This window comes from Tenrec ecaudatus, chromosome 3, assembly GCF_050624435.1.
Source record: "Tenrec ecaudatus isolate mTenEca1 chromosome 3, mTenEca1.hap1, whole genome shotgun sequence".
Taxonomy (NCBI): domain Eukaryota; kingdom Metazoa; phylum Chordata; class Mammalia; order Afrosoricida; family Tenrecidae; genus Tenrec; species Tenrec ecaudatus.
The window spans coordinates 129,104,695-129,130,302 of NC_134532.1; the positions used below are offsets into that span (position 1 = coordinate 129,104,695).

At 38.6% G+C, this 25,608-nt stretch overlaps 1 protein-coding gene across 3 annotated transcripts in view; it reads right to left on the bottom strand.

Annotated features, from left to right (window-relative positions):
• GRID2 (glutamate ionotropic receptor delta type subunit 2) overlaps window positions 1-25,608 on the bottom strand; it is a 1,629,781-nt gene that overhangs the window by 344,560 nt on the left and 1,259,613 nt on the right. For all 3 annotated transcript variants that reach the window (XM_075544881.1, XM_075544882.1, XM_075544880.1), the window contains one exon: window positions 17,394-17,532. In XM_075544881.1, coding sequence (XP_075400996.1) covers window positions 17,394-17,532 — 139 coding nt within the window. The remainder of the gene's footprint in view (window positions 1-17,393; window positions 17,533-25,608) is intronic.

Consider the following 25,608-nt stretch of genomic DNA (forward strand, 5'->3'; position numbering starts at 1 on the left):
ATACAATCAAACATAGAGTCATTCAAAATATCTGCATGAACAGTTCAATGGCATTGGCTCCACTTCACATGTCACCACTCTCGTGGTCTCCACCTGAATTGATCATTATACTTAATTTAGACCCTTACAGTTTTCCTCTGTGCTTTAGACTAACAGTTGTCAGTTTGACCTCATACAGATAATTCTCTCTTTTTTCTTTTTAATCATTTTATTGGGAGTTCTTATAGCTCTTATCACAATCTGTCCATCCATCCATTGTGTCAAGCACATTTATACATAGGTTGCCATCATCATTTTCAAAACATTTTCTTTCTACTTGAGTTCTTGGTATCAGCTCCTTTCCACCCTCTTCCCTCGTAAAACCTTGATAATTTATAGATTTTTTTAAAATGTCTTACACTGACCGCTATGTCCCTTCACCCTCTTTTCAGTTGTCCGCCCCCCTGGGAGGGGGTTATATGTCAATCATTGTGATTATGGTATTGTGTGGGTTTTAAAATCTTAATTTTTAAGGACTGTCTAAATATTCATCAGAATTTCAACTGTATTGGATCTAGTAAAATCATGATCAGAATTAAGGGAGAGGAAACGAATTCTCCTTCCCAAATGCAGCTCCTTCTTCACTGGAATGGAGAATTACAGTCCAGCACATATCTCTGCATGAGATTTATTTCCACATTATCTCCCCCTCAGAGGAGTTAGGGTATTCCTGCCCCCATTTGATATAAAAGCAGATTACAGGTACATTTGGAGTTTTACACAAAGATGATGTATCTGCTAGACCACTTAGGGAACATCTCCAGAATTTGGAAAGAATTGCTCTTTCAATGCACAAAAGTTCATTCAGATTGGTGGATATGGTAGATTATTTTACAGGGCAAAAGGAGGAAAAAAAATACTTTGTCCTATTTACTGCAGGACTGTTAATTAGCCAAAACAATCGTTAGAATCGTATGGTGCCATGATTTACTCACCATGTCTCTTCTAGTCAGTAGTTGCCTCTCTGTCAGATAACTGTGTAGAACCACACAGATTAGGTGGATTGCACTTTTCCCAATGGGCTTGGATCTGAGAGGTCGGTGACCATACTTCTAAGATGATGTCATTCTGTTATCCGTGATTGTTAGCAGGGTTAATGGGGTAACTATCAACTTTGGGAACTTTAATGTGGGGATTGGTCCATTTTGCTATCCAGTTGGATATAAAATAAACTCACTTAGAAGCAGGAATGGGGTGGAGGTGTGTGTGGCTAAGCGGGAGGGTGGCATCTCATTGCTATCAAGAAAGAAGAGGCCCGGTTGGGTAGCGGTTCCACTGGGCTGCTAACTGCAAGGCCAGCGGTTTGAAACCACCAGCTCCTCCAAGGAGAAAGACGGAGTTCTCTGCTTACAATCTTGAGGTTACAATCTCAGCCTCTCACAGTGACAGTTCTACCCTGTCCTATAGGATTGCTATAGGTCAGAGTTGGCTCGATGCCAGTGAGTTTTTTTGTGTGTTTATTTTTTTCCCCAAAAGGAGAAAATCCAGAATTGGAGCATATATCTTCTGGGCCCTGAGATTTGAGTGCTGAGTTTCCTATACCCAGGCAATAAAGAGCTGTGAGACTGGAAGGGAATCAGAGGAGAGACAGTAGCAGATCTAGAGCCCAGAGCGCAAGATGGAGTATGCTTAGCAGCCTAGCGTGAGATAAGCTGGGGCTTTTGGGTTGACTTGCATTGTGGGGAGCTTCCAGACACTCAATTGGGAAAGCTAGGTTTGCTCACTGTGGAGCTAGAATTGGGTGGCTTTGAGAAGATGCTTATGGTGGATTTATGTGCCCTTAGGGCATTGATTGGCAGCCTAAAAGAGTTCTGTAATAGTGCCTGAGCAGGTCAGATGCCAAGGGGCCTTGTGGCTGAGAGACTGAGGACCAGAGAGAGACCTGTCTGCCTGTGGGCATGTCTGGGAAGAGGGTGTCCTGGATGAAGAACTGTCTCCTATGCATTTTTGTTCCTGTTGACTTCCCTAATAAATCCATAATCGTGAACTGGTCTATGGGAACCGAGTGGAGAAGCAGAGAGTGTTGTGGCAGGGATGGTCGGCTTCAGGACTGCTAAAGCAGGTTGGAGGGTAGAGGCATGGCTGACCTCGCTTCCTAAAAAGTGCCCTTGGGCTGATGTGGACTTTGAGTCTCATGCCCCCTCTAAGTCAGAGGAGGTTGCACACCATTCCTCACTATTCTAGCAACTCACTCTAAAATGACCACGTTACACACAGCTAAAGAAACTAGGAGTCTGGATGATGCGTCTGTCTGACTTGTTGGCCCAAGTTCTAACCTGGGAACCACATTTTTGGACCTGGAATCCTGATATGTGGCTGGCAGACACGGGATTCTTTTTGAGACTGAGTCCCATAGCTCTGCCATTTCTGTTCTGTATTTAAAATAGCATATGAGTTACCTAAAGTAGCTTTCTAACACAGCAAAACTACATTAGAAAAAGAGTTCGGGTCTTCTATGAGTCAGCATCTTTCTGATGTAGAGCATAAACCACGCAGTTTCTTTTTGCCTCCGATGAAAATGCTGCCATCCTTATTCTCTGCAGCTCCTCAGTGCAGCCCGCATTATGTCATCTCAGGGTCACAGCTGGTTGAAACATGTTCAGATGATGTCCTCACATCATTCGAGAGACCTAAAAGTGGATCGTGAATTTTTATATTCCTATGTTTTTAAGTTTTGAGGTGCAGGAAGAACTTGACTAATTTCTGTGAATTTCCTTGAGGATGGTAGCATTCCTACCGGTCAGCAGGAAAAAATCCTCATACAGTCATAACATCAGAGGACTGATAGGGTTCCTGGGAGTCTCGCACACTGGATGATGAAGCTGAAAGCACGCAAACTGATCCTCAAACCAGATTTCCTTTGTCTCCGTAGTGATTTAGAGCAGATAGCAGCAGGCAGCCCTCCTCCACATTCTCACCCGAGCACGGCGCCCCTGCTGCCTCACACCGACCCTATAGGGCCGAGCAAATGCGTTCTGAGCTGGTTCATCTTCGCAGGAGGAGAAAGCCTCCGCTGTTTCCTGCAGAGAAGCCGGGGGTTTCAAACTGCTGACCTCTCAGCTCATCAACCACCACATAACCACGACCCCACCAGGCCTCTTCGGGAAGTCATGACTCCCGTCTAATTTAAAACTCTCCTTTTCACCTACGTCTGTCGCAGGTTTCATAGTGAACACACAGCGTGGTATGAATGAACGTGTCTGCTCACAGCACGTGCTGTAAATTCTAAGCCTGATGCCTGACATGATGAGTCTTTGTTACCTTAATGACTTAGAATGAGTACACAGTGTGTTCTGAGTTCATCTTTGGGAATACAAAGGAGATTAAAGAAGTCCATTCAGAAGGCAGAGCTGGGAAGAGATGACAAGCCTGGCCAGGGGCAGAAGTTCACAAAAGAAGCAACAACCGTCTTCCCTCCAGAACTGACAGGGAGACCCACTGTTCCTGTGAGCCGGCACCCTCCGTTCAGACCCCCCACCCCCACCCCCCATCCCCGCATCAACGCGGGGAAAGCAAATGTCTCTCGTTAATGCCACCTCCTAGTTGCATCTTTGTTACAGCAACACTGGATGACCACGACAGAGCACGCCTGCTCTCTACCTGCAGGACAGTATTTCTTCATGTCATAAAACATCTAAAAAAACCCTCCTTAGTCTTGTTTTTTCAGATAATACAGTAGCCATCACTAACTCTCCCACCCCCCACATTGTTATTAACTACACATCCTTTTCTATTATACTGCAACTTATGTATATTTTGTGGAACTGATATATGGGCCATATGAGTCTATAAGTGTCCTGAACAATGTTATGCTGCTTGCTGATTTGGGTCTTTAAAAAAAACATCAATATTAAATTTCAAATTGACAGGTTATATGAAGCTGCCTTCATTCCCTAATTCCAAAATATACACACACACACACACACCTGTTTTACTCTGTTGTCCTTTGAGTATATTACTACATGTCTGTCCCTATTAAACATTAAAAAAAAAGAATCACCTTATTTAATTTTCAAAGTCATTATGAATTCCTACAGTCTGGTTCTAGTCCATAATTACCGCTTCTTCACATAAGATCATCTGCATATTTAGTAAGCATACTCCCTACTCCACATTTCAACTCAACATCCCAAATGTTAATTAGAAACAGGACCAAGCCTGACTGGTGGAAAACGCTTTATTCAATATACCTCCAAGGCTGACATTGAGCCATTGATCACTCCTTACATCTGGCTCTCTGAAAAGCTGGGATACAATAATGCATAATAACACCACATGAAACAATGACTCAAATCAAATATAGGACTGACTCAAATGAGGAATCAATAGTCATTTGTAGCTTTTTTCCTCTACAAGATCTTTTGAGGAGCTCAAAACATTAATCACATAATCAAATTTTATATAACTTGAAAAAATAACCAGAGAGAAAGAAGGTACCAGGAACAACACAAGGGCATATTTAATAGCCTATTTGAAGGCATAATGAAATATTACTGCTAAAGTGTGGGGGCAGACTGCGGTGTCAGTGAATATTCTAATGAATCTGACTAAAAATAAAAACATGACAGAGAACTAACTTTCTGCTTCCCAACGTTAAAAGAAATTTTTCGAACATAAAAGATACTGTCCTTCTTCCCACTGCAATAGGTTTATGGATTCCTCAAACCACATAGGGAGACTGATTAAGAGAAATTATCCTTTATCCTCACTGGGTGGTATTTCCTTTTTGAAAAATTTCAACTAACCCAAAGCAAATTCATCGTGGTCCCATGATTCCAACTCATAATAGGCTCAGAGGGCAGAGTAGAACTCCGCCCCGCCCCCAGGATCCCCAAGTCTGTCATTTGATGAGAGTAGATGGCCACATCTTTTCTCACTGAGCTGCTGGACGGGACCCAACTGCAGACCTTTGAGTCATGGCAGAGCACGTAACCTGAGAGCCACCAGGCTCCCACCTCAGCTAAAGGCTGCTAGCAAATGAATATCCTGAGGTTTTATTACCAGAGTCTCTCATATTATATCACATTGTTATAATATCATAAATGCCCAAACGCTTTTAAAAGCGGGCCCTGTTGAGCATCAGATCTTAGAATCCTTCTCTGAAAATCATAATCTTTCTCTTAAAAAAAACCAGACCTGATGACCAGCTGTTAGACCTTGACCCACACCTCTGTCACTTGCCATTATCTGGGGGATCTATTTTGCAACTTTGTCCTTTGTATCAGGATTTGAAAAATGAGGACTAACGTAGATGTATTTGTGTCAGTGAGTGCGTGTGTGTGAGTGTCTAGGAGTGCAGGAGAAAGCCATTAAAAATAAATTGAACATAGCTAGAGGATATAAACCTGTGGAGGAACTGAAAGGATCAGAGAATTAATGGGGTCAAGTAAGTACTTAGTGGAGGGTGGAGGTCAACCATCAAAATTGCTGGTATGATAGAGAGGCCAAGGAATCAAAGGTGGGACTATTGAAAAACAGAAAGATAAAAAGGAAAAGCTAAGAGCTACAGTAAAACACATGGCCTTTCAACCTAGATTTTTTTTTTATTAAGGGGTCTGTGGGAACTTACTTTTATTAAGTGTCTAATTCCTTGTTTATTAAGCATCTCGGTTGTATTATTGACATAAATGTTTACAGTCTGAGGGTCATTTAAATAATTTACTTGGAAGTATGGAATTGAGTAGGCCTCCAAGAGTATTTGTGGAGGGAAGATGAAGAAACAAATCACTGTTCAAAGAAGGAAAACTAGATGGAAAGGGCCTTAAAACCATGCTTGTTACTTACTAGTAAGAAGGGAACTATATCAGGTCTCTCAGTCTCCTTCCACAGTGCTCACCTGCCAAGCCACATTGCCTGTCCATTCCACTATCTCTGATGCTCATCTCTTGTCCAACCAAACTCCTGCCACTGAGTCCATTCCTGTAGGCACAGTAGAATTGCCGCTGTGGGTTTCCAAGACTAAATTTTTAGGAGGAGAAAGCCTCATTTTCTTACTGTAGGGAGACTGATGGTTTTGAAATGCTAAAATTGAAATTCTTTGTTCCTCATCACTACTCTTCCCATACTAATTTCACAAAAGCTTCGTATTCTAGCTAACTCTTCTAAAAGCGTAAGCATCACAATCCAAAATACAGGATTTTAAAATCATACAGAGATACTTGTGGTACATATAATTTATTTTCCTGCATTCTTCAGTTAAGAAAGGAAAACAAGGAATGGGTAAGGGATAGGAATTCATATTCTTCAGTACTTAATAGGTTTTTAGATTTAGAGCAGTAAGTTTCAGAAGAGGAAAAGAAAAGAGGATTTGATTTGTTTAGAATGATTCTGCTTGTTCAGAGGAAGGCGATCATCTTAGGGGTTATGAGAGCTTATTGGTTAGCAAAGTTTTCACCTTGGTGAGCTCAGTGTAAACAGAATCTACGGCAAAGAGAATGCAACCTTATTCCTGGGAGCCACAAATAAGTGGTAGACAACTTTTAATTAAATGCTTACTGAAGGGTGGCTTAGTTAGATCAACAAACTTCTCCAACCTTTTTTCTTTTTTCCAAAAAAGAAATGGAAAACCTTGTGTAAAACATAAAGATAGAGATATTTTTATAACTGTCCGTCACAAGTAAACACCTAAGCAGAACTTTGGTGACTTGACCAGTAAGCCATTTTCATGCTACACAATAGGAAGATGAATGCTTCCCCCTGTTTGTGGTGACTGTGTACTCTGGAGCTAAGTCCATTTAATGCCTGTGTTAAACTGAAACACAACCACAGTAAGAATCTGGCAGAGGTCACATTAGTTACCTTGATTCTAGTTCCTCCTAGTATAGTGAGCAATTCCCTGTTCAGAGCTATGAAATAGGTTCCTAATGGAGGTCTGAAAAGAGAGTGGGTGAGGGACTCAAATAACTTAGATAGCATACTATTTGGGGCACTTCACCCTTCTTCTGAAATTATAAGATGAAGAGATGATTTTGGATTTCTTTCTAATTTTTGTCACACACACACTACATATCATGAGCAACAGAGACTATATTGTTGATATTGTTAAAGATTTCATTTTACTGGGATCCATAATCAATGCCCATGGAATTAGCAGTCTAGAAATTAAAAGAGATATTGTATCTGACAGATCTGCTGCAAGAGGTCCATTTAAAGTGGTAGAAAATGAAGGTGTCACCCACCCTCCAAGAAGTCATTCCCACTTCCCTTGAGTCAGTTCTAACCCATAGTAACCTCTGATTGGTTTGTACAATCTCACAATTAGCTGTCCAACGCCTAAATGACAGTGCCATCAAATCGTCATATTTCAATCACCTCATGTGAAAGCCAGAAAATGAATAAGGAAAGCCAAAGAAGAATTGATGCATTTGGATAACAGTATTGATGCAGGATATTGACTATACCATGAACTGCTAAAAGACTAGACAAATCTGTGTTGGAAGAATGGTCCTTGGAAGCAAAGATGTTAAGAATTAGCCTCACTTACCTTGCACAGGTTATAAGGAGGGACCAACCCCTGGAAAAGGATATCCTGCTTGATAAAATAGAGGGCTAGTGAACAAGAGGGCCCTCAGTGAGAGGGGCTGACACAGTGGCTGCAGCAATGGGCTCAAAAATGACAATTGTTTGTGAGGTGATGCAGGACTCGGGATATTTTGTTCTGACACACAGAGGGTTGCTATGAGTTACAACCGATTCAATGCCACCTACCAACAACATGTCACCTAGTGGTGATGACCCTTTATAGTCTCAGTCTATGTTGTAAGAAATCCCTTCCCTAGTTCTTCATTTAACAGATATTTACTTACAATGGATTATAGAATCAGTTAAGTACTGGGAAAGTCGCTGTTTTGTTACAAAAATGATACAATTGTCCTCAAGAACATAAATTTTAATTGAGAAGTTACATCGAAGTTGACTAATGTTTCAATACAAGGCTATATTATGGTACAGGCCATAAATAAAGTCGAAGTAAAGTGCTTCTAAAAGCGGAGACTCTAATTCTATTTGTGAGTACAAGGGAAGGCTACACAGAGGAGGTATTAGTTGAGCTGAGTATTCTAAGAGGGATAATTAAAGAGAAGTCGGTATAGAATGCTTGCCCTACAAACAGAGAGCCTGAATCACCTGAAGCAGTTGTAGTTCCAGTTTCTAACGGTAGAATCTTATTCTTTGGGTTCATCGTGCTAAAGTTAGACAACAGAGTTAATCATTCTGCTAAGTCCTTGTTATGCAATCAGTGCCACTGAGTAGGTTCTGGCTCAAAATGACCCTAAATATAACATAGCAAAATGATCCCAGTACTGCTCCACCTTTATTTATGCTTAAATTCAGACAGGCTCAAATAAAGGCCAGTTTGTTTGTTTTTACCCTTGGGGGAAGGGGTGGGGTTGGTGAATTATTGCAGCCACAAAGCAAGGAGGGAAAGCGGAGGAAGATAGATGACAAGCGTACTCAGTGACTAAAGCATTAACAGCAGTGCCAAGGAATTTGGAGGTTTTCATAAACTGGTTGAAAGGAAGAATTTAGTGCATGAAATTGTGTACAAAGTGGTAGACATCACAGCTATTAAACTCAGTAAATATGAATTTTAGAGAAGAATAATTTAAAGGATGTACTTGAATTCCTGTTGGAAAGAGAAGAGCGAAAGCAAAGGTTAGGGAGTGTACCTTAGACCAGCTATTAATTTTGGCTTTCTTTTCCCATTTAATCTTTACACTAGCTATGAAGCCAAGTCTATCTCTTTTTTCACTTTTATGAAAACAGGACTTTAAAATGCTTACAGGACCCTGACAAGTTTATTCAGCGAATATGCCAGGGACAGAACAGTATTGAAATGTGTATTTTTATCTGAATCCATAGCTTTGGGCTCATACACATTAGAAATATCTAGAATCCATTCCACTAAATACAATACAGTTTTTTTCCCTGCCAAATTCCCTTCTTAAAAAAATACATTTTTAAAAGCATAAATATCTTTCACCCTTCTCCTGCCTCCTCCCCACTGGAGATAGCATGCATATATAGACAATTTCAATACATCTACAAAAAAATTCCTCTGGTTAATAAATGAGTTCAATGAGACCACAAGATACAAGATCAGGGTATAAAAATCAGTTGTATGAGGGGACTGCTCAAATTTGTGGAAGATGAAATTAAAAGGTAATGGAACTTTCTTGCAAACTTTTTGAAGCCCCCCCCCTTCCTAATACTAGCAATAAACACATGGGATAATTAACAAAAAGATACCATTTATTAGTAGTATGAATAAAAAGAAATACCTAAGAATATATCCAACAAAACATGTTCAGGATTTGTATACTGAAAAGCACACAATGTTGATGAAAATCATCAATGATTAAAAACATGGAAAAACCTATCATGTCCACTGAGTGGAAGACTCAAAGACTTAACATAGTAATGATGTAAATACACTCACATTTGGACATTTTTAGTGGAATCTCCATAGAACTCTCAGTGAAATATTCTTTTTGTATATGTGGAAAATGTTGTAAAATTTACATGGAAGGGCAAAGGATTTTTTTTTTAAAGGAGGAACCAATCCAACCAATTTCAAAGGAATCAAGACTGCATATTATTTACCAGAGGAACAGGAACATAGATCAATGGAGTGATTTAACCAGTGAGCCACCATGGTCCCTGAGCAAGGTAGGCAATTCTGAAATAGAATCACAGAAGTATGGGTGGGCAAGTGTTTTTGTTTGGTCTTAAACAAAATAGTACAAGCAAGTGAATGAGGGAGCCAGTCTTTCCAGCAAATGCTGCTGTATAAAATAATAAAAACATCAACTTAAATTACATATTTAATTTTAAAAATCTAAAAGTGGACTGAAAACTTAAATGTCAATTTTAAAATGATAAACTTTTTAGAATACAAGTATAAAATTTTCAGAGCTTTGTTGGGAAAGAGTCGTAAACACAAAACCAAAAGCATAATCCATAAAAGAAAAACCAAAAAGATAGATTAAGTTTTATAAAAAGTAAAATTGTATCTTCTTTGAAAGATTTAGTTGAGGCTGAAATGACAAGCTGTAGACTAAAAAAGAAGTATTTATAAACCATGTATCTGAGAAAGGACTTATAGCTCAACTATATAAAGAAATCTGAAAATCAACAATGAAAAATAGAATTAGAAGATGTGTAAAATACATAAAGAGACCTTTTATATAAGACAATGTATGAATGTCAAACACATAAATAGTAGTCCCCCATTAATAACTGTGAGGGAAATGTAAATTAAGACCATTAAATTAATATCATTACATAACTATCAAAATAGTTTAAGTAAAAATGCTGATACTAGCAAATGATGCAATAGATACAGAGGCACTAGATTTCTCATGAATTATTGGTGAAATGCTAAGTAGTAAAGCCACTCTGGAAAAAATACTTTGGCAGTTGTTTAAACATTAAACATATACGTGTATCACATGACTTAGCAATCCTATCCTGGGTATTTATGTTAGAAAGATGAAAACATATTCACACAGAAGCCTACACATGGATGTTCTTACTAGCTTTATTCATAATAGCTCAAACTGAAATCAACCAAAGTGTTAATAAATAATTTTAAATGCTTACCAATGAATATGACTCAACATCTGATCCCATGGAATGACTTAACCACATGAAGGAATGAACTATGAATTAGTGGGGAACAAATGGTTACGTCTCAGGGATATTTTGGTGAGTGAAAAAAAAGAGATAACTTAAAAAAGTCACATACTGTGTGGTTCAATTTATATAGCATTTTTTTTCTTCTTTTACATTTTATTAGGGACTCATACAACTCTTACCACAATCCATACATATACATACATCAATTGTATAAAGCACATCCATACATTCCCTGCCCCAATCATTCTCGAGGCATTTGCTCTCCACTTAATTATATAGCATTTTTAAAATGTTAAAATTATAAAAATGAAGAGTGTGTATTTATTGCCAGAGTTAGAGATGGTGAGAAGGAGGGAAAGAGGACCATTATAAAGGAATCCCATGACACGAATTTCTTTGGGTAATAAAATGGTTCTGGTTCTTGTTTGTAATTGTTCATGAGTCTATACAGGTGATAAAATGGCACAGAACTATAAAATACCATGTGCTATGTTTTGTCAATTTTCTGACTTTGGCATTCGTCATAGAACTACTTAAGGTGTCACCATTAGAAGAAATGCTGTGAAGGGTGCATGGTACCTTTGGGTATTATATTTTTGCAACTTCTGTGAATCTACACTTAATTAAAATAGAAAAATTTTAAATGTTTTGTTCAACTCATTTTCATTGTTATGTGACATATTATGGATAATTGTTTGTCCTTATTTTTCCCTGTGTCTCTATATATTCTCAAAGTAGCTTCATATTATTTTTATAATCAGAAGAAAATGTTTTGCAATTGAATAAAAATAATCTGGTGTCTTTGTTGTTGGCTCAAGGCTAAATGTGATTGACAGGCAGGCTGAGACCTATGAATAGTAGACCTTGAAATGTAACTTTGCTGGAAAATTGCATGCAAAAATGTAGTGTAGCCAGAGTGATCTCTGGAATAGTTAGTGCTATTGAGTTGGTTCAGCGCAACCCAACACAAACCAGAATGAAATACTGGCTAGTCCTGCACCATCCTCCCTATATTTGATATATTTGCTTCGATTGTTAGTGCCACAGTATCAATCCATCTTTTTGAGGATTTTCCTCTTTTTAACTCACCTATTTATAAATGCAAAATGCAGCGTACTGCCATCAAGTTGAATTCAAGCCGTACCTACCTGGCATATAGTTTCCAAATCTTTGTGGGAGTAGATAACCTCCGTTGTCTTCTATGAATTAATTGACTGGTGGAGCTTTCAGTTAGCACTTCAATGCTTATCTGACAATACTACCGGGGCATTTGCTCCCTCTTATGCTATGTCTATTTCTATGTCTTTGTCTCTGTCTGCGCCTGTGTATATATGTTTACCAGAAACTAAAATGAGGATCCTTCGTTCTTTAGAAATATCAATGTTAGATTAAGATATAAAAATCTCTCACACCCAACCGCTCTTATTAGTCTTAAACCTTTAATATTCATTCTCAAATTAAAGAATCTATGTAACAAGAAAATGTCCAAAGCATGTTTATATTAACAAGAGAGATAATTGTTTGAATTTGTCAAGGTTTAATTTTACTTGGGCCTACAATCAATGACTGAGGTTATAGCAGCCAAAGAATCAAACAAGGTATTGCATTAGCATGTCTGCTGAAAATGACCTTTTGAAAGTGCTAAGCAATTGCATCATTTTAAAGTTAAAGCACATGCATCTGACTCACACCAGGGTATTTGCAATCATTTTATATGCATGTGACACTGGTTAATGAATAAGGAAGACCAGAGAACAACCAGTGCCTTTGCATGGTGCTGTTAAAGAACACTGAAAATAACTATGGACTCTCAGAGTTCTGATGTCACAGTGGGTTACATGTTGGGCTGTTCACCTCAGTGTCAGTAGTTCAAACCCACCACTTGCTCAGTGAGAGAAAATCGAGGCTTTCTGCCCCTGTAAAGGTTAAAACCTGAGAAACCCAAGGGTTTCTATTCTGTCCTGTAGGATCGGCATAAGTCGAATTTATATTCAGTTAAGCACAGTGATTAGAAGAATGAACAGATATATCTAAGAAGAAGGACAGCTGCTACTTTTTTAGAAACAGGGATGGAAAGACTTCATCTCACATGCTATGGTCTCTTGATCGGGAGGGACCAGGCCCAGAAGAGGGGTATCACGCTTCGTAGAGTAGAAGGCCAGTATAAAAGAAAAAGACCACCAACAAGATGGAATGACACAGTGATGGCAACAATGGGTTCAAATCCAGCAATAATTGTTAGCTTAGCACATAGGCTTCCTATGTGTCAGCACAAACATGATGGAATCTGATAAGAACATGTATGATATTTAATTAAGTGTGGTTTTTGAAAATTATAACACAGGCTAAAGAAGCTCTTATTATATGTCAGTATCTAGTGATTACTCTGAAAGGATCTCCAAACCTTCACATGTTCCATATCTCCACTCCCAGTTCTAGCCTGGTTACCATAGAAAAAATTAATTTGATTTTCTAGGTGCTTGAAAAATATTAGCTACATGTTGTCAATAAAAATGGGAAATCCAAGTTGTCAGCAGTTTTTATGGAAATGGAATATATATTTTTAGAAACCGAAATGTGTGACTCAATTCTATTCTTCCCCAAGTGTGATTGTCTGTCACATTATATCAGAGAAGGCAGAAGAATGTAATTATGGTGGGATACACCCAGCATGAAAGCATATGGAATTGAAATTCTGGGTTATCCTTGTTAGGGCCATTTTCAAAATATTTATTAATGGAAAGTGCCAACTAGACTTTCACATGCCAGTAGTTAACTAATTTTGAAAATAGATAACATTTTATAAGAAGTGCTCAATTTTCCCAGAAGATGCCAATTGGATTTCTCCTACCAGGATTTAAGTGGTTCTGCCAACCATTTGTTCAAAATAAGCTGCTTCCATCCATCCACCCACATCTCTTCTTATTGACATCCTCTAATAACTCTCTCAGCTGTGGTCAAAATGAAAACTCAGTGCTGTCAAGTGGATTCTGACTCACAGGGACACCGTAGGGCAGCTGTTCTCAACTTGTGGGGCACGATCCCTGTGGGGTCGAATGATCCTTTCTTTTTTTTCCCTCTTTTCCAGCAATCTGTTTTATATTTTTTATTTATTTTAAAAATCATTTTCTTATGGGCTCATACAACTCTTAGCACAATCCATACATACATCAATTGTGTAAAGCACACTTGTACATTCATTGCCCTCATCATTCTCCAAACATTTGCTCTTCACTTAAGCCCCTGGTATCAGGTCCTCATTTTTCCCTTCCTTGCCAGTCTCCCGTCCCTTATGAACCCTTGATAATTTATAGATTATAATTTTGTCATATCTTGCACTGTACAGCGTTTCCCTTCACCCACTTTTCTGTTGTCCACCCCCCAGGGAGGAGGTTATATGCAGATCCTTGTAATCGATTCCCCCTTTCCCCCCCACCCTCCCAGTACCACCACTTTCACCACTGGTCCTGAAGAGATCATCTGCCCTGGATTCCCTGTATCTCCAATTCCTATCTGTACCAGTCTACATCCTCTGGTCCAGCCAGATTTGTAAGGTAGAATTGGGATCATGATAGTGGGGGCGCAGGGGGCGGATGGAAACATTTTGGAACTAGAGGACATTTATATGGTTCATCATTCAAATGACCTTTTCACAGGGGTCACCTGATTGATAACAGTAGCAATTACAGTTATGAAATATCAATGAAAATAACTTTATGTTTGGGGGGTCACCACAACATGAGGAGCTGTCTTAAAGGGTCGCGGCATTAGGAAGGTTGAGAACCCCTGCTGTAGGGCAAAGTAGAACTGCCGCCGTTAGTTTCTGAGACTAAGTTCATGGTCAGAGTGGCTGGCGATTTGGAATTGCTAACCTTGTAACTAGCAGCCTAGCTCATGTTGGGGATGACTATGTAATTAGGACATATGCATCAATAAGAGAACATTTGACCTGGAAAAAGATGCTTGGCCTGCACTGCTTCATTTAGTGATGGGGAAATCTTCTGAATATAAATGACTTAGATGCATGATATCAGATGATCTTGTAGGGGGACAAAAGATCATGTCTGAGGAAAATTAGACATGAATTTTTCAGGAAATGTTGGCCTTGGTTATAAATGGAATTTTGAATGGTAGCAAGAATCATTGTCGTCAGTTATGTTTCTCAACACTACTGATGCATGAAATTAGAGGATAACTTTACCTTTGGGGAAAGAATCCATTTCTTTTAACTTAGTTAGCTCTGACTCTCCCTTTTCAAAATTAGTATGGTGACAAGAATAGATGGAAGTAGAGATTTGTTACACTCACCGTTGACGGTTAAAATTTTGGTTAGCATTGGAAAGTAGTAGTTATTTAAGAAATGAGTATCCCGTTACTTTGGATAATGAGGGAAACATGCCGTAAAATTAGGATCTTTTCCATAACGTTTGAACTTGGAGGTATCCTAGGGATGTAGAAAATGGAAAAAGGCTTGTGCTCCTAAGGTTAATGTATGAAATTTTAAATGCTAGCTGATGTTACTGAGTTAGTACTGATTACACAACTCAGAAACAAATACGTGCACACACCCAACTTCAGTGAAACTGTGAATCAAGAAAAGAAACCGCACAACCTTCCACTCAGACTCAAACCCAAGTTCACTGCTACTGAGTTGGTTCCAATTCACAGCAATGTTTTCCAACAGGGAGTCCTGAGACTGGCACTTTACAAGGGAAAGAAAGGTTCATCTTATTCCAGAGGAGGGCCTGGTGGTTTTGAACTGCTGACATTGCAATTAATTAATTAATTAATTAATTAATTAATGTGAAACCACTATGCCACCAGGGCTGGGTGGAAACATGAATGAAGATGACATTACACTACAGATGAGAGGCAGTCTGACATTTATTGTCAGATCTCGAGCAGTTGATTTTAACATTTCTCCAATTCCTTATCTCCACGGTGAGAATAACATCTGATTAGTGTTATCTTGAGCATTTAATGAGATAGAAATATGTTTCACATGGGTGGTCTATAGTATGTATTTCAGGATGTGATTGTAAAGATTAAATGAGTCAGGGCATGTAAAGCACTTAGCAAATATCTGGCATCTTATTAGTGTTCAATAAGTGTTAATTTTTAATTTCATAATTTTAATCATTTCATTGATTTGTTGGCTGGGTAGTTATAGTGATTTTCATTACTGATTCAACTATAAAACTGATGGGCTTATCATTTTGAAGTTCTCAGGGGCTGTCCTCTGTTCTATTTATAGCTTATACGATACACAGAACTGGTTACAAAGGAAATCAGGACAGAGAGTTAGAAAGTTCTGCACCACGGAAATAATCAGAAAAAAAAAAAACTTAAGGAGCAAGATTTGATGAGAGAAATCTGAGACATGGTTTTCATAAATGGATGAGATAAATGAGTACCTATTACTAGTAATCGTTGCTTGAATTTGTGTTTTGAAATTGAATTGCACAACTAATTGAGGAAAAATATTCTACTTCATTAAGGATTATTAATGCATGATTTTATTTTTAAGTGTTTTACTATAATAATCTTGTGGCAACTAATGGTCTTCAGATGCATATTTTTTCATGAGAATTCTTAGGTTGTTTTTTAAGGACCAGATAAAGCCTCAGTAAATTTCTCAACATATCTAATTTGACGTATTTTCATTTTCAACTGTCAGACTTGTTGAGAAATGCATATTTTTCAACTTTAGAAAACTACCTTGTGTTTAGAAAATAAAAACATGGTCAGAGAAGTTTTTCTTCACACACAGAACATTATATCACGAATGCAAAAGAAATCGCGTCTGGTGATGAAACCACACCGGCAAAATTAGCAGTGAGGAAACTGGGCTGGAAGGCATCCAGGGAACGACATTCCTCAATGAAGGCTCCGTCTTAGGTAACCTGAAAGCTTCCAGATTTGTCCTGGTTTCCTCCTGGCGAGCTCTCACCCCACAGCGCCACTCTGAAGACAACACTACGGGCCCCATTCAGCTGCAATTTTACTGTAATGTGGCGAAGAGACGGGTGTAACATGGCTACTAGAATATCAGATTTTATCTAATCATAGCTATCACTTCTGTGTATCATCGACATGTCTGTTTTCGTATCTCATCTATCATCTACTACATATCCTCTTCTAATCATTTACTCTGAAACTACCTGTGGACACAAGTAATAAAAACGACTAGAAACTTAGAAAGCACATATTTCAGTAGGATGATCTCTTTCTCTTCCTTCTTACATTGTTTCCCTGATCAAAAGCGGCTCCGAGTGAAGGGTAATTTTCTGAAGAAGTGCTGCTCTTTCTGGAAAATGTGAGAAATTACTTTTAAATAATTCTCCACATTTTGTTTTGGGAAAAAAACTGAACAAACAAAACTCCTACTAATATAGTATTTTCAGAAGCTGAGCTTTCCTATGACACTCTCTAGTAACACAGTAAATTTCTATTTAAAGTGAAATCATCCGTGTCTCCTCACATAATTCCCCATTGTTGAGTCAATTCTGATGCGTAGGGATCCAATATGACACGATGTGTCTTTTACCTGAGGAGCAGCTGGGGCGCCTAACCCTCTGACTCTCTGGTAGCAGTCAAGAGCTTGACCATTGCACCACTAGGCCTTCGTTATGTGACATGGCATGCTATATTCTCAGACAGCTTTCACTACGCTCATCACGCCTCATGATTTGTGGACACTCAATTCTTTGTCTACTTACTGAATGGAGCTTTCAATGCGGGTGATGGTGAGGAAAGCAGCAAGGTTGGCCGTGTAAGATGAGATGACAATCAGAGCAAAAAGCCACCAAGCCCCCATCATCATTCGGGTAGCCAGGGTTGTGTATGGGACTTCCCCACCTGTGGGAATAAGAAAGACATTTGTAAAACTTGAGGAAGTAATTAGTGGATGTGAGTTAAATATGAGTTTAACTTTTAAGAAGCAATGTTTTTTCTACGTCATGCTTTTATCAATGATCTCTTAATTTGTCTGTTAAGAACTTCCTATAAATCTTTTATGAGATTTCAAAGTTAGGCCAAGTTCAAAAGATGTATGATGAATATTTTAAAAACTTACTTAATTGATAGTCCTTCTCCTTTCTGCTCTACTTTGGAGGAGCCCTGGTTGTGTCATGGGCTCTGAGTCAAGCTGCTGACTTCAGGCCAGCAAGTCAAGTTCATCAGTCACTCCATGGAAGGAAGATGCAACTTTTTCCTCCCTGAAAGGTAGCCCCTCTTGAACCCCGGTGGGGCCATTCTACGACGTCTTGCAGCATGACTATGAGTATGAATCCACTCGAGGGCAGTGGGTTTGGCTCTTTAAAGTTTTTAGAGTAATCACAAGCATACACTTTCTTTTCAAGGGCTTGGTTATTGAATAATTAATTGATATTAATACTATTCCAAATCCACTCCCCCTGAGTAAATTCCAACTCATAGTGACACTCTAAGACAGAGCAGAATAGCCCCACCGGGATGCCAAGGGTGTGAGTGTTTATGGAAGCATGCTGCCACGTCTTCAATCCAAGGAGCAGCTGGTCAATTCGCACTGCCAACTGTTTGGCTAGCAGCTGAGCACTTTTAACTACTGTGTTATCAGGGCTACCTTTATTACTGTTAATGCTTGCATTTAATATAGTGATTTACACTTCCATTACAAATAATACAGTAAGTAACTTTATTTTGGTGACATTCTGGAGAGATGTATATTATTAAAGACCTCTGTAGTAGTACTACTGGCATCAGCATGATCATATTTGCCTGGTTTCCCCTAATTGACTCCTTCAAAATCTCATTGCAAAAGCCTCATCTCCATCTGGAGTGTCTTTTGGTCCAGTTGTTAGACTGCTTCTGCTCTCTCTCCTCATGGGGACCCTGTCGATTCTTAATAAGTTGCCTGACTTTGAATATCATCTACAATTTACTCTGATGGGGCTTCTGCTTATGTTTCAACTATCACTCTCTAGAGAGCTATATGACTTCCACTTGGAATGTAATGGACATCTCAAACTTACATGCACAATAGAACTCTTTTTTTCACTCCCAAATTAACTCTCTCCACCACCCTGAGATCATCTCAGAGAATAATATCACTATTCACTCAGTTACTCAAAATAAAAAAAATTAGGGATTATGGAACAATACCTGATTCAGTCTCAAATCTACGTTGTTTCTTCACTCTTTGTTACGACTTCAATTTCAACCCAACATCCTCACCTCTTAATTGAACTAATGCACCTTTAAAATATCATCCCTGGTTTCATTTCTACATGTCATCCCTTCTAAGTATACTGTCATTGGTGCTTGAAAAAAACAAAAAGGAAAAGTAAATCCTATCACAGTATTCCCAGACCAAAACGTTTGTGGCTTCCCACAAATTTCTTAAAAAATTTTTTAGATCATTTTATTGGGGGATCTTACAACTCTTGTTACAATCCATACATCAATTGTATCTAACATATTAGTACATATATTCCATCATTCTTTTCTCAGCGTTTACTTTCCACTGAGCCTTTGGGATCAGCTCCAGTTTTTTTCCTCTCCCTCCTCCCCCACCCCCAACCCTCGTGGCCCCTTGATAGATTATAGATTGCTAATTATTTTCCAATCTCACACCGACCACTGTCTCCCTTCCTTTCTGGCTTCTGTTGCTCTTCCCCTTGGATGGGGGTGTGTGGTTATGTGTCATTCATTGTGATCATTGCCCCCTTCCCTTCCCACCTCTCTCCCACTTCGCCCAACCCCTCTTGGTATCTCTATTCCCATTCCTGTTCCTGGATTTCATGTGTTGTGAGTTTTATCTCTTGGCTATACCTATGTACATGCTCACATTTAGTCCAGAATGGGGAGCAACACTGGGGTCATGATAGTTGGGGTGAGGAGGCCTCAAAAGATCAGAGGTATATTGCGTGATCCATTAGTGCTCTACTGCACCCTGATTGACTCATCCCCTACTTGTGACCCCTCTGTGGAGGGATGTTCCATTGTCCACAGATGGGCTTTGGGTCTCCACTCCAATGCCCCTCCATTCTCAAACTTAAAAAAAAATTTATTGGGGTCTCATACAACTCATCACAATCTATACATACGTCATTTGTGTAAAGTACACTTGTCCATTCATTGCCCTCATCATTCTCAAAACTTTGCTTTCTGCTTGAGCTTTTGGAATCAGCTCCTCATTTTCATTTTTTTCCTCCTTCCCCCCTCTTATGAATCCTTGACAATTTATTCCTTATTATTATTTTGCCATATCTTACACTGTCTGACGTCTCCCTTCACCCACTTTTCTGTTGTCCGTCCCCCAGGGAGGAGGTTATATAAAGATCCTTGTAATCAGTTCCCCTTTCTACCTCTGTTCCCTCCACCCTCCCAGTATTACCACTCTCATCTCTGGTCCTGAAGGACTCATCTGTCCTGGAGTCCCTGTGTTTCCAGTTCCTATCTGCACCATTGTACATCCTCTGGTCTAGCATTTTTATTGTGAACTAGATGAAGGTTTACAGAGCAGATCATCAGCTTTACATTCACCAATTTGTATCCATTTTATTTCATCTCATCCATCGTGGCCGCTTGAAAGTATCATTACTTATCTCATCCCCCCGTGTTTCTTGTTTCAATTCCTCCTTCCCTGATCCTCCGTGCTTTCTCCTTGGGTACGTGCTTCTCTTTTGATCTTTAATTGTTGCATATTCTAGCAAGGTCTGAAGAGTGACTAAGATTCATTGTCTTTAGAGTTTCCACGAGTTTTCTATCCAGTAAGCCTGGTCCCTTGTACGATTTTGCGTTTTGTGGAGCACGTTTTTCTCCTCCTGGTCTATCCAGCACCTTCTAGCAGTTGGTCACAGTAGTTGGAAGCCATATAGGTATTTTTGTCTAAGGGTGTGGATATTGATATTTGCATGTTTCAATTGTTTCCAAATGTCTTTCCATTTTCATCATTCTTTATCTTCATTTTCATTGTCTGAACGGAGAAATCCAGTAGTTGCAACTTGATTGCTCCTTACAAGCTTTTAAGTATACCAGTCACTACTCATCAAAGTAGGATGTAAGACACTGTCCTTGTGAACTGTGTTGTGCCAGTTTCCCTTGGTGACCTGGAAAACAGATATGCAGTACGAAGGACCTCAGTCCTAAGCTCTTGGCGCCAACTACTCATTCCCTCAAGGTGATTGGTTATCTCTAAGGGGGTTTCATAATTTTGCCCACTGTATGCTTCACCACATTCAAGAATATATTTTCAGTAAAGATAACTACATTTATACAAATATACTCAGTACTGGACTGAGTATATATATTGGCTATCTATCTATCTATCTATCTATCTATCTATCTATCTATCTATCTATCTATCTATCTATACATACACACACACACATGCCTCTGTTCCTTCTCACATCTGTATATCTGTATAGCCTATAGGTCCATCCAAGCATCTACTTATAGATCCCACTAGTGCAGGGCTGTGTATATAACAGCATTAATTTCTGTTGCCTCTTTTAAATCTCCTAGCATCTTCCCCTGCCTCCATCATTTTTTATCATCCTCCTTCTTACTGTATACTTGTTTTCTCTTCAACCAAATTAATACTTGTCTACCCTGTAGACCATAGGTCCCAAACTTACTTGGCTCACTGACTGCTTAATGAAATGGCTGACATTTCCTCCTGCTGTTCGGCTCCAGCTAGGCAGCTGGATGTCTATTGAGCACTTAGCTACTCATGAATAGCTTCCGTTGATCTATTTGGCGTGTGCTTGTCTAACACCAAAGAGATGGTGCTTTCTACTCCTGAAAAAAATCCCCAGGATCAAGTTCTACTCTGTTCTACAGGATCACCACGAGTCAAAATCAACTGGAGGGCTGTGAGTTGGGTTTGTTTATTTGCTTAGTTGGTTGGTTTGTTTCTGTATTTATAAAAATAATCATAAGATTTCTCTCCCTTTATAGTGATGTACTGAATTAGAAATAGATTTTTGATGCCAAGCCAACCTTACTTTCATATAATAAACCCAACTTGATTATGATGTACTTATTATGTTTACTATTGCAATGTTCAGTTACTAATTTATTTAAGAATTTGCCTAAAATCACAAGAAAGTATTCTTGGGATTTTCCATTTCACTGCAATGCCTTTGGCAGTTTTGGAATCCAAGTTATTCTGTCCTCATTGAGTGAAAGAAACGGTGCCTTGCTTTGCATGTGAAAAGTTTATATAAGGATGGAATTAATTTTTCCTCAAATAGTTATATTTTTCTAGTGAAAATATTTGACTTTTAATTTTCTTGGCAGGCAAAATTTGTTTCTAGATTGAATGTTTTGACAAGAATGTTCACATTTTCTATATATTCTAGTGACAAATTTTCTAAAACTGTGTCCACGTCTTCAGGGGTGACTGGTGGTTTTCAACTGCAGGCCTTATGATTAGCAGCCCAACATGTAATCACATACCACCATGGCTCCTATGCACAGTCTCAAGTGTGATTAAAATACAGATGGACAATACCAAGGGTTGCCATAATGTAAAACTCTCACAATGCTTATATTCAGTGGTGGGATTGTGAAATGGTTCAGTCATGTTGGGAAGCTGTGTGACAGTCTCTGTAACCTAAAATATACATATTTGATGACCCAGCAATGCTGTCCCTGAGGGCAGACCCAACAGATGAGCATGTGCAACAAGAGAGGTGTGCAAAAGTGTTCATTGCATCATTAATCACATTGGCCCCAAGCAGGAATGAGTTTAAATATTCATCAAGAGTAGAATGAGTATTTCTAAAATGGAATATTACACAAAAATGAAAATGAACAAACCTCTATTAAACACAAAGCAATGAATAAGCCTCAAAAACCCAATGTTGAAGAGAATGTGTGCTTTATGAAAATTGTGCAAAAGCTGGCAGGTTGAGTTGCAGTTTTGGAAACTGAATTAATAGTTACATTCATAGTGTTGGGTCACTGATCATTTCCTATCACACTCTTCTCTGGGTGATTACACAAATGTGAGTTCATAGCAATTCATTAAACTATCCTTTTAACTTTAGTGAACCATTCTGCAGTGAAATACATCACAATAAAAACAAGGAGAAAAAAATTTAAAGAGAAGTATGGGTTTTTATAAGGAAATGCTTTTCATTGCATTCCTTTGTTCCAATTTTAAAGTATGCCTTTTCATAGATTCCGGGAGCTACAAGAAACCACCTGGTAATAGACAAACAAAACAAAGCCCAATAAATTAAAACTGAATCTAACTTTGCTTAAAACAAACAAACAAACAAACAAACAAACAAACTGCCATGTAGTTCATTCTGACTCGTCTTGTCCGTGCAGGGTGGAGTAGAACTGATGTGTGTGCTTTCTGATATTGGATGCCTTTACAGGAGGAGACAGCCTCACCTGTGACCCCGTGGAGCTCCAATCCGGAAACCTCAAGGGTGCCAGACGAATGCTTAGCTCATTACTCCACCAGGTTCCTCTGCAAAAGCAGGGAAACTTAGGCTGGCAGATTATGACAATGCAGAGCTCTGCAAAGGCACCACTTTTATTGACCCTCCAACTCACAGTGACCTTTCTTTCCTACAACAGAACAAAGTATTGCTTTGTCCTCCAAGTTATTGCTTTGTTTGAGTAATTGTTGAAGTCACTGTGTGTATCCAATTGAGAGTCTTCCTCTGTTACCCTGACAGGACACTTAAACATGCACTGTGTCCTTTTCTAAGGAGTGGTCTCTCCGATAATATGTTCAAAGTATGTGAGAGAAATCTCACCATCCTGCCTTCCAAGGAGCATCCTGGTTGTACTTCCTCCAAAATAGATTTGTCCTCTGGCAGTTCGCAGTGCTTTCAATATTCTTGCGTGGATTGTGAAGAGAGCTGTACAAGCCCCCAATACAATGATTTAATTATTCAAAATGCATCAATTCTTCTCCTGTCTCCCTTATTCATTGTCTAGTTATTCATACCTTAGTCCCCAAAGTGACAGCCTTGCTCTTTCCGTAAGTGTTGCAGCCGATTTGCCTAATGCAATATGTCCTTTGATTTCTTGATTTCTGCTGCCATTGATGTGGATGGCGGGGCCGAGTAAAATGAAATATGACAGCTTTGATATTTTTTCCATTACATGATGTTATGAATTGGTCCAGTTTTGAGGATGTTGTTTCTATATAATGATTTATGATCCATACTAAAAGCTTTTGCTTGTGCTAATGCACCATGCTCCCGTCGTGATGCGCTTGTTTTCATAATACTCCAGTTTCTTGAGTTATGTCCTTGGCAGGCAGATTGGATACGTGTGGTGAAAGGATACCAACCTGACACACGCTTGTCCTAATTTTAAACCATGTAGTATTCCCTTGTGCTGCTCCATGACTAACTCTTGATCTGTGTACAGGTTTCACGTAGCGCAATTAAGTGTTCTCCAATTTCCATATTTTACAATGTTAACATAGTTTGCTGTACACCACACACCTTGTATAGTAAATAAAACACAAGTAAATATCTCTCTGCCCTTCTTTGCTTTTAGTGGAGATCCTTGAGACATTAGCAAAAACATCCCTCATTCCACTTCCCATCTGAATCCCATGGAATTTCTCACAGCTCTCTGTTAACACACTACTGCAATCATGTGTGAATTATCTTCGGAAAAGTTTTATTTGAATGTACTATTAAGGATCCCCAAACCAAACTCACTGCCATTGAGACAAGGCTGGCTCATAGTGACCGACCGTGGGTTTCCAAGACTGTTTATGGGCGTAGAAAGCCCAGTGTTTTCTCCCACAGAGCTGCTGGTGGTTTCAAACTGCCAACCATGCTGATCACAGCCCAACACATAACAAACCACCACACCATATTGTTCTATAATGTCCACATTGTGTTGAATCACATCTAGTAGGCATCTTGTTTTCTAAATTTCTCCACACAGACTAGTAAGTGCTTCCAGCACTGCGTCTCGCTTGTTGCGACATTGCCATTGGTATTCTGCCAACCTCTACTAACTTGCTTTCTCCTGTGCACTTTGGGCTTTTCCTTCAACACAATTGATTCTTGACCATATACTACCTTTTGAATAGATGAGTGTTGACTCTTTCTTTTTGGTACACTGACTGTGTCAATATCTATTATATGAGCTTTAAGGGACCTTGATTGGTACCAATAAAATATTATACTTGGAACTCAGCTAAGATTCATATCAGCTCCATATTGCTTCTCATACTAAAAACCTGTTTTATAAGAACATCTGGGTTTTTTTGAAACAGTGGTTAAAATGCGGTAGGCCATTGTGTATCTTTTAGACATTGCTGGTAACACTAATTTCTTCAATTCTCTAGAACAGATTGTATGAAATTGAGATGATAAAGCCAGTGAGTAGCAAATTAGTAAATACTTCTTAAGGGTAAGGAGTAAAATAATAAGGAAAAGGGACTCATATATATTAGGAATATAAAAGGTGATACACAACATTTCCCCTATCCTTAAGTGTAGAATTCAAACACTGACATCTAACTTCTACACTAATTGCTAACAATTTTGGTCTTCATATTTCTAATTGTTATTGTGAAAGTATAAAATATTATAATGTTTATCAAAACTTCTAATTGATCAGTTTACCTAAACATATTGAGTCACTTCTATTAATAAAATTATTTTATTTACAATGATATGTTTTATTCACTAGCAGTAAATGAAATAAAAAATAACTATGAAATAGATATATTCCTGAAACAAGTTAAATTCTAATTAGTTTCTCTTGCATTCCAAAGGTGGTTTTGAAATGGATGAATAATTTTAGAGATTTATTTTCATCAGCTGAGGCTTTGTTCTTATTATGATATATTTATTATGATACATATCATATTTCATTATATAAAATTATAATACATAGGACATTAATTTGTACATAATTATCAATTGAGTAACTTTCTCACCATAAGGTAAAGTTATTTTA